Source organism: Crinia signifera, chromosome 3 (assembly GCF_055691185.1).
Source record: "Crinia signifera chromosome 3, ASM5569118v1, whole genome shotgun sequence".
Taxonomy (NCBI): Eukaryota; Metazoa; Chordata; class Amphibia; order Anura; family Myobatrachidae; genus Crinia; species Crinia signifera.
The window spans coordinates 321,362,308-321,375,792 of record NC_139219.1 but is presented as its reverse complement, the minus strand read 5'-3'; the positions used below and the strand labels follow the sequence as shown (position 1 = coordinate 321,375,792).

General features: G+C 43.2%; 1 protein-coding gene across 2 annotated transcripts in view; it reads right to left on the bottom strand.

Annotated features, from left to right (window-relative positions):
* Positions 1 to 1,248: 1,248 nt before the first annotated feature.
* Positions 1,249 to 13,485, bottom strand: part of PAQR8 (progestin and adipoQ receptor family member 8) — a 69,069-nt gene continuing 56,832 nt past the window's right edge. For both annotated transcript variants that reach the window (XM_083178756.1, XM_083178755.1), the window contains one exon: positions 1,249 to 4,488. In XM_083178756.1, the coding sequence (XP_083034882.1) occupies positions 3,395 to 4,456 (1,062 nt within the window). In that variant the 5' untranslated portion in view covers positions 4,457 to 4,488 and the 3' untranslated portion in view covers positions 1,249 to 3,394. The remainder of the gene's footprint in view (positions 4,489 to 13,485) is intronic.

The window sequence follows — 13,485 nt, the reverse complement described above, 5'->3', positions numbered from 1 at the left end:
CGGCACTTTGTCCCTCTGTGGGTGTCCACAACACCCATACAGGGAGCATAAATTAGTGGCCCGCTGCGTGGCGAGCGCAGCGAGCCTGCAGGGGGGGGGGGGCGATCCATGTCCCCCCTTGTCGGGATTTCGGCGGTCGGGAATCCGGCGTCGGGATTTTGACCGCCGGGATTCTAAACCAATCCCCACCGCAGGGATGAAGTAGTAGGAGTCCGTGTTTGGTGTGTGATCAGCCACCACCGTAGGTTGCCTAACCACCAGAGAGTGCATGACGTGGGCCGCTTGATAAAAATGTATATAGTAATACTGATAGAACATGCATAATAACGTACCAGATTATGTGTTCGGTGCCACCCACCCAGTTGAAATAATTGTCCATCCATGGATCTGAGCAACAAGTGGAGTTGAAGGCCAGGGACAGTGGTGTGCGGGCTTATGCAGTTGTTGAACTCGCCCTCTGCACCTGCTGGGTGACCAGGAACATGTGACCTGCGGGTTGCTTTTGAAACTGTGACTGTTATTTGCAGCCACCCGCTAAGCAGGGATTTTTCAAAATTCGACTCCTAAGGGGGTGAAAAGGGGCAAACCTTTGCCTGGTTGAAACTGGGCACATCGGCTACAACCAGGTATAAAAAAAATATATACTGACACAGTATGAAAGTGGGTAAAAGTTTTATTGTATTTGGTCACAACATACAAGTTATTAATGATTAGAATTTTTAGACAACCCCCATGTAGGTTACATCGCTGATAAACTGTCCATGAATCGTTTTGTTTTATTTTTGGGATCAAAGTAAAAAAAATAGTTCAAAGTAAAACATGGAGTGTAATTAGGCTCTGAAAAGGTCCCAGGGCCCAGCCCTAGAATCAAACCGATCACACAAACACGCTTGCAATTAACGCTAATTACAAATAAAAAGGATTTATTTTATTTTACTTTATTTTTATTATTTATTTACTTTCTTTTCAAAATTTTGAGTCTGTGTACACACGGGGGCGATAGGGGCTGAAATCGCTGGAAATATGGTCGCTGGCGACCATATTGCCAGTGATTGGAAGTGCGCGCTCCCGTTTTCAGCCCCTTTCTAATCGCTGGTCGCAGGAGCTTGCTCCTGCGACCAGCTGATTACCTCTGCGGCACCGCCAGCAGAGGTTCCTTCTCATCAGCAACCATCTCTTGTCGCTGATGAAAAGGAGACACTGAGCAATATATCTCTCTCCCCCCCCCCCCCCCCCCCCCCCCCCGTGTGTACACAGCTTAAGTGTATCGGAGTTGAATTTATTTGGCCGATGACCCCGTTCACTCTGCTGAGACTCTGCTGCCGCAGTGGGTGTGGTCGACAGCTATTAGATCTACAGTGTCTAGTGTCAGCAAACATTGACACATGAAAAGGTTGACATACTTTTTTCCCTTATTTTTTGGTGACAATATTTAGATTGCAGCACATAGACCCCAAAAGAGTGTACCGCACCCTCTCGCTTGGCTCCCTTCACTTGCCATGCTTCAGACAAGGTTTCCGTTCCCAGTCAGAGTCCAAGTGGATGGTGAGGTATGGAAAAAAAAAATCCTGTTGACCTTTGACCGTATCGACTGGCGACCACATGGTGTTGACCAGACAACCTGGACACTGTCGACCTATCAACCGCTCCCCTCTCATTTAAATTCAAAGTGAATCACATTTATGGGCTATTCTATTAGCCAAGCTGATTTCTGAATGATAATTAATATTGGGCTATCCAATTAAAACCCTTTTTTTCAGGATAAAAAGTGTCCCGTTTTTGGCTGATAACACAGGAGACCTAGGAAAAGTATCCCGTCCCATGAGGGCTACCTACCGGGGATTATGCTATGCATGCCTGAGGCTATCGGGGAGCGCCCTGGACCAGTCCATATGCCGTGGTTATTCACCATGGATAATTGGATACCGCCCATAGTAATCTGCTGTCAGTTTGACTGTACAGCCCCCCAGGCACTATCATTAGGAAAACCAAAGGGCTAGCACAGTCCCTGGCGGTCCCAGTGGTAGTTAGCACAACCCCCCAATGTGGAATACAGACGAAGGAAGCACCAAAGAAGGAAAGCTGCAAAAAATGCAGTTTTTCTAAGAAAAAAAATATATTTTTTTAAATAAGTCAACTTTCTTTAAAATGTATCCTGTTAGTTATCCAATACATACATTTTTCTGTCTTAGAACAGTTGCAGATAATAATATATAGACTTCACATGTGCAGATAAATGGACTCACCGTGTTAGCAGCGCTGAATTCCCCCCGTTCATTGCCAAATAATGAGGCTGAACGTGGCTCGGGGGTTCCTCTTCAAAAACAGTCGACTTCATTTGGATGCTAGTCTCATTACACCTAGGCTTTATCTATCAGTGCAACCTAGACACCTCAACCAGCCTGTAGTTCCATCAACTTTTTCTTTAAGCACCAGTTAATTTATCATTAAAACAGGATGTAAGTACAATACGTTACTAATAAAGTTTGAGGGTTTGTAAAGTCTTTTTTTTAACCCCAACTTCTTACCCTACCTTCTCCTCTTCATACCGTCCGACACTGTACTTAATGCATTCTCTCGGCATGATGGCCAGGAGAATTTTAACCTGATCCAGACTCCACCAAGGTGTTGCCTGAAGCTGTCTGGACAAGTCATGGTGGCTAGCAAATCAGCCACAAGTAGCACATTGGGTGGAACCTGGTCAATTTCCATATTTGCAAGACTAGGAGGTTGAGAGTGGACCACTGGAGAAGTTGCACTTAACAACCAATCAGCTTCTACCTATGATTCTACAGAATGATGCTACCTTAAAGCTGATTGGTTGTTATGGACAACTTCTCCACTGGCCCAAGTCTTGACTCTTTTCACTGCTTGAAACATCAACCCTTTGGCTTGTATAATAGACACCATGTAAGAGCCAACCTGGTGGGTGTCATTAATATGATATTTTGGAACTTACTAATGTTTCATTTGAGTCGTTTGGTTGTGTTGTTAATGACCCCAAACATACTGTAGGTCATGGAAGACCAAAAATAACCCCTTGCAAAAAATCATTGTATCAATAAATTAAGACTCTAATCCCAATGATAGAACTGCCCCAGGTCATGGATTCAAAAGTGGGCCTGAAACTTATGCACAGACAAAAAAAAAACAGACTTTCCAATGAATCTACCTGTGCCTGACTTAAATAAGTGCAATTTTCCAAAAAGATTTTCTTTTGTGAGTCTTGCAGCAGCTTCTTCCAAAAAGTCACCCACTAAAAAAATGGCATTAGGTAACAATATTAGACACATCCAATTTCACATCCAAAACCGTATTTTAGTGGTAAATAAATTAGTACGTCCTAAATTATCTGGATTATGAAAGTTTGCTAAAAAAAAGTTCCATATCTTTCTTACAAGTCTTTTTCCTCCAGTTTCTGTTTGACTCTTTGCCGTAGATATATTGCAGATATCCCGGTGCAGATGATGAGCAAGAAGAATGAGAGACAAGACACTTGGGTTAGTTCCGGACTGTACCTCGCGGTGAAATTTTCGTGTCTGGCTCGGTAGTCCAGGAGAACAGCCTCCAACTGCGAGAGAGTGCACAAGCCGAGGAAAACGTGGAAAATTTGATGGCCATGTCCGATGATGTCGCAACCACCTGGGAAAAACTTTTCTGGGACTGGGCAAGAGAAAAAGTATGCACCAATGACAAAGAAGACTATCTGTAGACTGTGGAACCAAATAGCTCTGTCTATGCAGTCTTCTGTATTGCAAGCTACAATCCGGTGGACTACTGGGCTGATGTCCAAGATGTATGCCAGGCCAGATGGGACAACCTGACAGATCTTCCTCATAACTGGATATGGCCGACTATAGCGGTATTTAGCGTAGCAGCAACCTATGCAGGACATCCAACCTAGAAAAGCAGCTCCCGGCAAGAAGAAAGGCCAGGCTTTGTCATACCAAGCTTGGTCGGAACTGTAGTAGTAGTGGGCCAAAGAACTCCCATACTGATAAATGCTAACTCCAACATAGTCCATGAAGTAGAAGGAGTAATGAGCCAACTCAGATTTGGACTGCAGCAGGTGGGCGAGCATACTACATGTGAGATAAGTCAATGAGGCAATAACATATAGAACTAAAGGCATGGATAATGTTTCCCATGAGAAACCCTCGCTCTCCACAAAGGCTTTGAACCTCAGAAGAACAGCCAAAGCCACCAGAAGGTGAGTCCAGACATTCACAGATTCGTTGTGTTTCTGGAAAAGGCTTAGAAAATAGTATTTCCATTTTTGGTCTGTTGGTCTGTACCCAGTCTGAATATAAGGTTCTCTGAAGAGGTTAGGGACATCCGAGTCTTTGACTGTAGAAGGCATCTTCAACAAGCTACCTTCTACGAGCTTGGGCAAGCGACGTAACTGTTGGGCACTAATAGATAACGTGCTGATACATTCCAGAATCGCTGTAGTCATTGTTGAAGAAGTGGGATCAATCTGACTTTCACCTACAATGGAAAAGAAAAGTCATGAACCATCACTGAAAACTGACGAGCAAGGACAAATGTCAGACAATGAACCAATCTTAATATTTACTCAGTTTACATTTGTTTCAAGGTTTCAATAAATCTTTCTGCTTCCATTTATCTCATAAATTACTAATTAATCACTACATGCAAGGAGATGAAACTTATAGCTCGATACATTAAAAAAAAAACATTGTTCGACAATGTGACCAACTTCACTAGTTACTTCTTAAGGGTTCATTTACTAAGATGGGAATTCTATTGAAGATAGGATGTTGCTATGGGCAACCAATCAGAATCTACTTCTTATTTATTTAGCGCTTTCTAGAACAGTGGTTCTCAACCTCGGTCCTCTGGATCCCCCAACAGTTCACGTTTTCCAGGTTACCCTGTAGGGCATGTGCACGGAGGACTGATTCAACCAGAATTAGGTCCATAATGTCCACAATAAGTGCCCTCTATACACATATTTGTCTCTGCCCCTCCAGCAGCTTCATCTCCTCTCTTCTTCACATCAGCAGTTGTGATGGGATGACATCACATAGGCCGTGCCAGTTATCAGGTTGTCCGTGCCTAGGCCAACACCAAAATGTTGGCATGCACAAGGTTGACATGGATAAAGGTAGACACAAAGTAAGGTTGACATGAAAATGGTCAACACATGAACAGGTCGACATGTCCTGTTAAGGGAGAAAAACAGTGGTGGCTCCAGAGGTGGGGCTGCAGCACAGTTCGAAATGTAAATAGGGGAACCACACCAACTGCCAGTGAGTCTGTGTGGAATGGCAGTTGGTGACACTGGGTGTGGCTCCCCTTTTTCACCTTTGAACTGTGCTTCCGCCCCTCTTTTGGAGCCAGATGTCCCGTTAATGTTTAAAAGTAGTAAGTGAAGTGCTGATTCTTAACAAGGGTGAAGGTGCACGAGGATGGAAGATGATAATTGAGCTATTTGATAATGATTCAAGTGTTAAAGCTGCAATTACTTTTAAACACATTAACTATTTCCAACATCAAAGAACAACATGTAGAAACATCAGAATGTAAATTCATAGCTACACTGTCTAAGTCTCCCCCGGGCTATACTCGTGTGTGTGCGCCAACGCTCGTTTCACCAGTATGCTGATAATCCAGCTCTTGTCTCATGTGACAATTGATAAAAGTAGTCAGCAGTAAAAAGGAAGCAAGTAGCACTTACACTAAACCACTGGAAACCGGGCAGCTGTCCCCATACCATAGCACTCCATACCTCCCGATGACCAAGATTATCAACAATAAATTATTTTGATTGGCTGGATCATTATCGGCCATATTGGCCCAAACTATGCCGACGGAATCGGCCCTTACGCTGTTAAAAATTGCAGTAAAAAAATGCTCTCTTCTTCAATTAATTTATAGTCGTGTTCACATATATCTACATGAATTTTCTATTTCTGCCTGGGCAGTTCTCTAACTGAGAAATCTACTAAGTGGGAAATATACAAAGTGGATTTACTTATAAAGAACAGTTATAAAACAGTTATCCTGCATGAATTTCCCTGAATATGGACTGATCTTCTGTTTATTTCTCTTCTCACAGGTATGTGATTTAAACTGGTCCATTTCTCTACAAGTCGCAGCATTCTGCTCTGCAAAAATCCCTATGAGCCCATTGCAGCAGTATTACATGTATGTGATTTAAACTGGTCCATTTCTCTACAAGTCGCAGCATTCTGCTCTGCAAAAATCCCTATGAGCCCATTGCAGCAGTATTACATGTATGTGATTTAAACTGGTCCATTTCTCTACAAGTCGCAGCATTCTGCTCTGCAAAAATCCCTATGAGCCCATTGCAGCAGTATTACATGTATGTGATTTAAACTGGTCCATTTCTCTACAAGTCGCAGCATTCTGCTCTGCAAAAATCCCTATGAGCCCATTGCAGCAGTATTACATGTATGTGATTTAAACTGGTCCATTTCTCTACAAGTCGCAGCATTCTGCTCTGCAAAAATCCCTATGAGCCCATTGCAGCAGTATTACATGTATGTGATTTAAACTGGTCCATTTCTCTACAAGTCGCAGCATTCTGCTCTGCAAAAATCCCTATGAGCCCATTGCAGCAGTATTACATGTATGTGATTTAAACTGGTCCATTTCTCTACAAGTCGCAGCATTCTGCTCTGCAAAAATCCCTATGAGCCCATTGCAGCAGTATTACATGTATGTGATTTAAACTGGTCCATTTCTCTACAAGTCGCAGCATTCTGCTCTGCAAAAATCCCTATGAGCCCATTGCAGCAGTATTACATGTATGTGATTTAAACTGGTCTATAAAACACTATAACTGCTAATCTGTATTTTTGCCCTTTGCATAACAAATGCTGTATTATTAATGTGTTTCTAGTCTTTATTGTACCTGTTTGAAGCTGTGGTCAGTGAGGCATACTTTATTGTAGTAAATGTTTTGGCTAGTGTTTATGTTACACAGGCCTTGATTAGCTGGTCATGTGACCTCAGCTGTAGTCTATCTTAATTAGACCTGCTATATCTGGTCATATAGAAGGCAGTCCTCTGCCTGGGCAGTTCTCTACCTGAGAAATCTACTAAGTGGGAAATATACAAAGTGGATTTACTTATAAAGAACAGTTATAAAACAGTTGAAAAACATTGAACAACATCAACCAAGGTAAATACTGTACTTATTCCACACTTTCTCAAACAATCTCCCCTTTACCTGGTCACCAACAGACAAACTATCACATCATGCTCACCACAATGCTACTTCTCATTTCATTACATGGCATACTTACCAAACTTCAACCATCCTATAATCTCCCTGACACTCACCACTCTGTACACATTGCCTCTTCCATTATTCACTCCCCTCTTCTAAACACTCATGAGCTCTTTAATTACTTCTCTACTTGTACTTTCACATCCACTTCCCATCACCAATACAAAAAACTGCAAACATCCACCTATCTCTATCTCTCCTTTCTAATCTTATTAGCTGGGGACATATCACCTAATCCAGGCCCCAACCACCTGACCCACCCAGATTTAATGGCTTCTAAGCCTAGAAATTCAGCTAACCTCATAAATATCACATGCCTCCCACCACACACCAAACAACTTACATGTGCCCTATTGAATGCACGCTCTGTTTGCAATAAATTAACATCCATCCATGACCTCTTCATCTCCCACAACTTCAATCTGATGGCAATTACAGAAACCTGGCTCACACAATCAGACACGGTCTCGCCTGCAGCACTGTCACATGGTGGTTTCCACTTCACTCACACCTCTAGGCCTGGTAACTGTAAAGGAGGTGGAGTTGGTATATTACTGTCACAAGACTTCACATACTCAGTTCTCCCACCAGTTCCTTCACTCACATTTACATCATTTGAAGTACACTCCATTAGGGTTTTTTCCCCTTTCTCTCTGCGTGTTGCTGCTATCTATCGTCCACCTGGGCTTCCCAAATCTAAATTTCTGGAAGATTTCTCTGCCTGGCTCCCCCATTTCTTATCCTCTGACATCTCCACTATCATCCTGGGTGACTTCAACATTGCTATTGACAGTCCACCATCTCTGCATGCCTCCAAACTCCTCTCTCTAACCTCCTCTCTTGGCCTCTCCCAGTGGTCCAACGCCGCTACTCATGAGGAAGGCCACTGCCTTGACCTCGTTTTCACCAGGCTGTGCTCAGTCTCTGATTTTACTAACACTCCCTTCCCTCTCTCTGATCACAATCTCATTACTCTCTCACTCTCCTCCATTACCTCAAGCTCACTGACACAGAAATCATGCAAGCCTACTCTAACCCGCAGAAATACTAATGCTATTAATTTTCCACAACTTTCCACCTCCCTGCAACAACAGCTCTCACTAATTTCTACATTTACCTCTCCTGACTCTGCTGTTTCCCACCTCTACGAGACTCTTGAAACAGCCCTTGATGAAGTGGCTCCAGCTACCCATTATACCCCACGTAGGCTTAGATGCCAACCGTGGCACTCCAACACAACAAGACAACTACGAAATCAGTCACGTAAAGTTGAACGCCAATGGCGTAAATCTCGTAATATTACTGATTTCCTCACATATAAGACTAGCTACCACTCCTACTGCAATGCTTTGGACACGGCCAAACAAACATACTACCAATCTCTCATCTCTTCTCATGCCACCAACCCTAGGCGACTTTTTAACACATTTAAGTCTCTTCTGTACCCTCCCCCTCCTCCCCCACCGGCTACCATCAGTGCACAAGAACTTGCCTCCTACTTTAAGGACAAGATTGATAACATCCGAGATGAAATGGTATGCTCCACAATCTCTAACCCTCTTTCTGCCACACCTGAACCCTCTGGCACTTTCTCTTCGTTTGAGCCCACAAATGAAAAGGAAGTATCCGCACTCTTCTTATCCTCCTACTCTACTACCTCTCCTCTTGATCCTATACCTGCACAAGTCATTAAAAATCTATCTCCTGTGCTTATTCCAACCTTAACTAAAATCTGCAATCTCTCTCTTGCTACTGGTACTTTTCCGTCTCTGCTCAAACATGCAGCGATTACTCCCATTCTGAAAAAACACAATTCTGACCCTAACTCTCTCTCTAACTATCGTCCTATCTCTCAGCTCCCATGCCTCTCCAAGCTACTTGAGAGACTTGTCTACTCTCGCCTAACAAACTTTCTAAACTCCAACACCCTATTAGACCCGCTTCAGTCAGGCTTTCGCTCTCAACACTCCACTGAGACAGCACTGACTAAAGTGGTTAATGATCTGGTAACAGCTAAGTCTAAAGGCCATTACTCACTGCTTATTCTTCTAGATCTTTCTGCTGCGTTTGACACTGTGGATCACACTCTCCTTTTACAAACACTACACTCCCTAGGTCTTAATGATACAGCCCTTTCCTGGTTCACATCTTACCTATCTGATCGCTCTTTCACTGTTCGCTTCTCTGACTCTACTTCCTCTTCACTACCTCTGTCAGTCGGAGTTCCGCAAGGCTCAGTCTTAGGTCCTCTGCTTTTCTCAATCTATACCTCCTCGCTTGGCAAACTAATCAGCTCCTTCGGATTTCAGTATCACTTATATGCGGATGATACTCAAATCTATCTATCAACCCCAGAGTTGTCACCAGTGGTTTTGGGCCGAGTCTCTGAATGTCTCTCTGCCATCTCACTTTGGATGTCTTCTCGCCAACTCAAACTCAATATTTCCAAAACTGAATTACTTATATTCCCGCCAACTAAGAACAGTTACCATCCTGATATCTCCATCACTGTTGACAACTCGACAATCTACCCTACCCAACAAGCTCGTTGCTTAGGGGTCACCCTCGACTCTGACCTGTCCTTTGTTCCCCACATTCAATCTGTCTCCAAATCATGTTACATGCATCTAAAAAACATATCCAAAATACGACCGTATCTCACACAAGACACTACTAAATCTCTTATCCATGCACTCATTATATCCCGCATTGATTATTGCAATAGTCTCCTAACTGGACTTCCCAAGAACAGACTCTCACCACTGCAATCCATTTTAAATGCTGCTGCTAGGCTGATCTTCCTTGCAAGACGCTCATCGTCTGCTGATCCGCTCTGCCAGTCCCTCCATTGGTTGCCTGTATATTACCGTATTCAATATAAAACACTTCTACTTGCATATAAAGCTATTAACCATACTGCACCAGCATATATCTCTGCACTTATCACACAATATCTCCCATCTCGACCACTCCGCTCTGCACAAGATTTGCGTCTCTCATCTGAGCGGATCACTAGCTCCCATTCACTATTACAGGACTTTCATCGGGCTGCTCCCATCCTATGGAATGCCCTTCCATGCACAATTAGACTCTCCGCTAGCCTCCAAACTTTCAAGCGTTCCCTGAAAACTCACCTCTTCAGGCAAGCCTATCATATTTAAGTTCTACACGCATAACCCTCTGAGGCACTTATGTATTATATAGCTTCCCTTCTGGACTTGTAACTTGTTGGGACTGCTATGCTATTACTGGTGCCTGTCCTTGTGTTTCCCTCCTATATCCCTATAGATTGTAAGCTTGCAGCAGGGCCCTCCTACCTCCATGTCTGTCTGTTGTTACCCAGTTTGTTTTATCACTGTTTACTATTGTAAAGCGCAACGGAATCTGCTGCGCTATATAAGAAACTGCAAATAAATAAATAAATAAGGGTGAAGGTGCACGAGGATGGAAGATGATAATTGAGCTATTTGATAATGATTCAAGTGTTAAAGCTGCAATTACTTTTAAACACATTAACTATTTCCAACATCAAAGAACAACATGTAGAAACATCAGAATGTAAATTCATAGCTACACTGTCTAAGTCTCCCCCGGGCTATACTCGTGTGTGTGCGCCAACGCTCGTTTCACCAGTATGCTGATAATCCAGCTCTTGTCTCATGTGACAATTGATAAAAGTAGTCAGCAGTAAAAAGGAAGCAAGTAGCACTTACACTAAACCACTGGAAACCGGGCAGCTGTCCCCATACCATAGCACTCCATACCTCCCGATGACCAAGATTATCAACAATAAATTATTTTGATTGGCTGGATCATTATCGGCCATATTGGCCCAAACTATGCCGACGGAATCGGCCCTTACGCTGTTAAAAATTGCAGTAAAAAAATGCTCTCTTCTTCAATTAATTTATAGTCGTGTTCACATATATCTACATGAATTTTCTATTTCCGCTCCATATAACATGACATAATTGGGCTGCCCCTGTCCTCTTGCCACTTTTACGATGTACATTTATTTATTTACAGTTTCTTATATAGCGCAGCAGATTCCGTTGCGCTTTACAATTGTAGACAGTGATAAAACAAACTGGGTAGCAACAGACAGACTTGGAGGTAGGAGGGCCCTGCTGCAAGCTTACAATCTATAGGGATATAGGAGGGAAACACAAGGACAGGCACCAGTAATAGCATAGCAGTCCCACCAAGTTACAGGTCCAGAAGGGAAGCTATGTAATGCATAAGTGCCTCAGAGGGTTATGTGTGCGGTATATAAATATGATTGGCTTGCCCGAAGAGGTGAGTTTTCAGGGAACGCTTGAAAGTTTGGAGGCTAGTGGAGAGTCTTATTGTGCATGGATGGGTATTCCATAGGATGGGAGCAGCCCGATGAAAGTCCTGTAATAGTGAATGGGAGCTAGTGATCCGCTCAGATGAGAGACGCAGATCTTGTGCAGAGCGGAGTGGTCGAGATGGGAGATATTTTGTGATAAGTGCAGAGATATAAGCTGGTGCAGTATGGTTAATAGCTTTATATGCAAGTAGAAGTGTTTTATATTGAATACGGTAATTAATTTATCTTGCTATAGCCACTGTTTGTTTCTCAGCCACATCTTAACATCATGAGGCAGAGTTGTGGGGTACACAAAGCAACTCTCACTGGGGTGAATACTAAGGTAGGATTTCTATTTAAAATGGGATGTTGCCCATAGCAACCAATTAATTACTACTTCTTATTTCTTTAGCACCTTCTAGAAGATAATAGAGCGCATCTGATTAGTTGTCCATAGCAACATCCCCTCTTCAACAGAACTCCCATCTTAGTAAATTGACCCCACTGTGTTCAATGCAGAACTGCCGAATCCAATATAAACAGAAAGCTCTTCTGAATGTTATAAATACATGGATGAAGCACACAGAAGACAACTGGAAGGAAATAACCATATACTTAGTAAAAGCTGCAGGAGGACACCTACAAGCTTATAAGTAAAAGTGATCTGATGCTGCTTTCGAGGCCTATTTATCACATCGGGAGGTGTAATATTTAGCATTACTGCCTCACAGCACTCAGGTCATGGGTTCCATTCCCACCATCACGGGTTCCATTGGCACTATCTGTGTGGAGTTTATATATTCTCCCAGTGCTTGCGTTGGTTTCCTCCGGGTACGCTGGTTTTCTCACAAAATCCAAAAATGTGCTCGTAGGTTAATTGGCTCCCAACAAAATGAACCCTAGATTATCTGTATGTGCATGCGGTAGGTAATATAGATTGTAAGCTCTGCTGGGGCAGGTACGGATGTGAGTGGGCAAAAAGATCTCTGTAAAATGCTGTGGAATATAAATATCTGGCAATAATAATAACTGATAATACACCTAGCATAACTTACTGTTTCCACATGTCTCAGTTAAAATGAATGACCATGTCAATTCATTATCATTGCTCTTCTCCTCTATCTTTGTATATAGTGACACCCACTGATGGATTCATCCAATGACGAATCGCGTTTGAGCAGGACCTACTAATGGTGACATCATTGCACTTGGAAATTAGCCTTGGAAGACAGTGCGGACGCTAGTGGTGCCAGTGACTGCTGTCATGATTGTGGACAGAGCAGTCCTATGTAACATTGGGATGAATTCAGCATGGACCGCTTATCGGCCCGCCCTGCAAACGGTCCAGCCCCGCCCCCACAATGCTGTGTCACCACCATTTTGCCACCCCCACCGGCCCTTACACTTCTTCGCAATGTGACCGCAACTTCAGGGCTCACGCATGTGCAGATATGCAAAGAACGCCGAATATCGAATTTTAATAATCTGTATAGAAACATGAATCAGGCCCATTATTTATAGGACAATATTACTAACATAAATATGACCCCAAAGTACATTAATTATTGTAAAAATACATCTACATCTGAATGGACCCATTTGTGTTCCAGCAGCAGATAAATCTCTCGCACAGCCAGGATATCATCGTAACCCGGTTGTTTTCCTCGGGTCGTTTTTCACTTTTGATCAATCACCAGCAAACCCGCGACAGACGCGACACCAGGTAATGAACCTCGGCAGAGATTTGCTGTGATTGCAGCAGCTGCGGACAGGCAGAGACCTTTCTCCCACAGAGCACAAACAACGTCTTCATCTTTTATGAGAAGCGTCACTCGGCAGCCCCGAGATGACACAACACACACGGCTGCGTAAACGG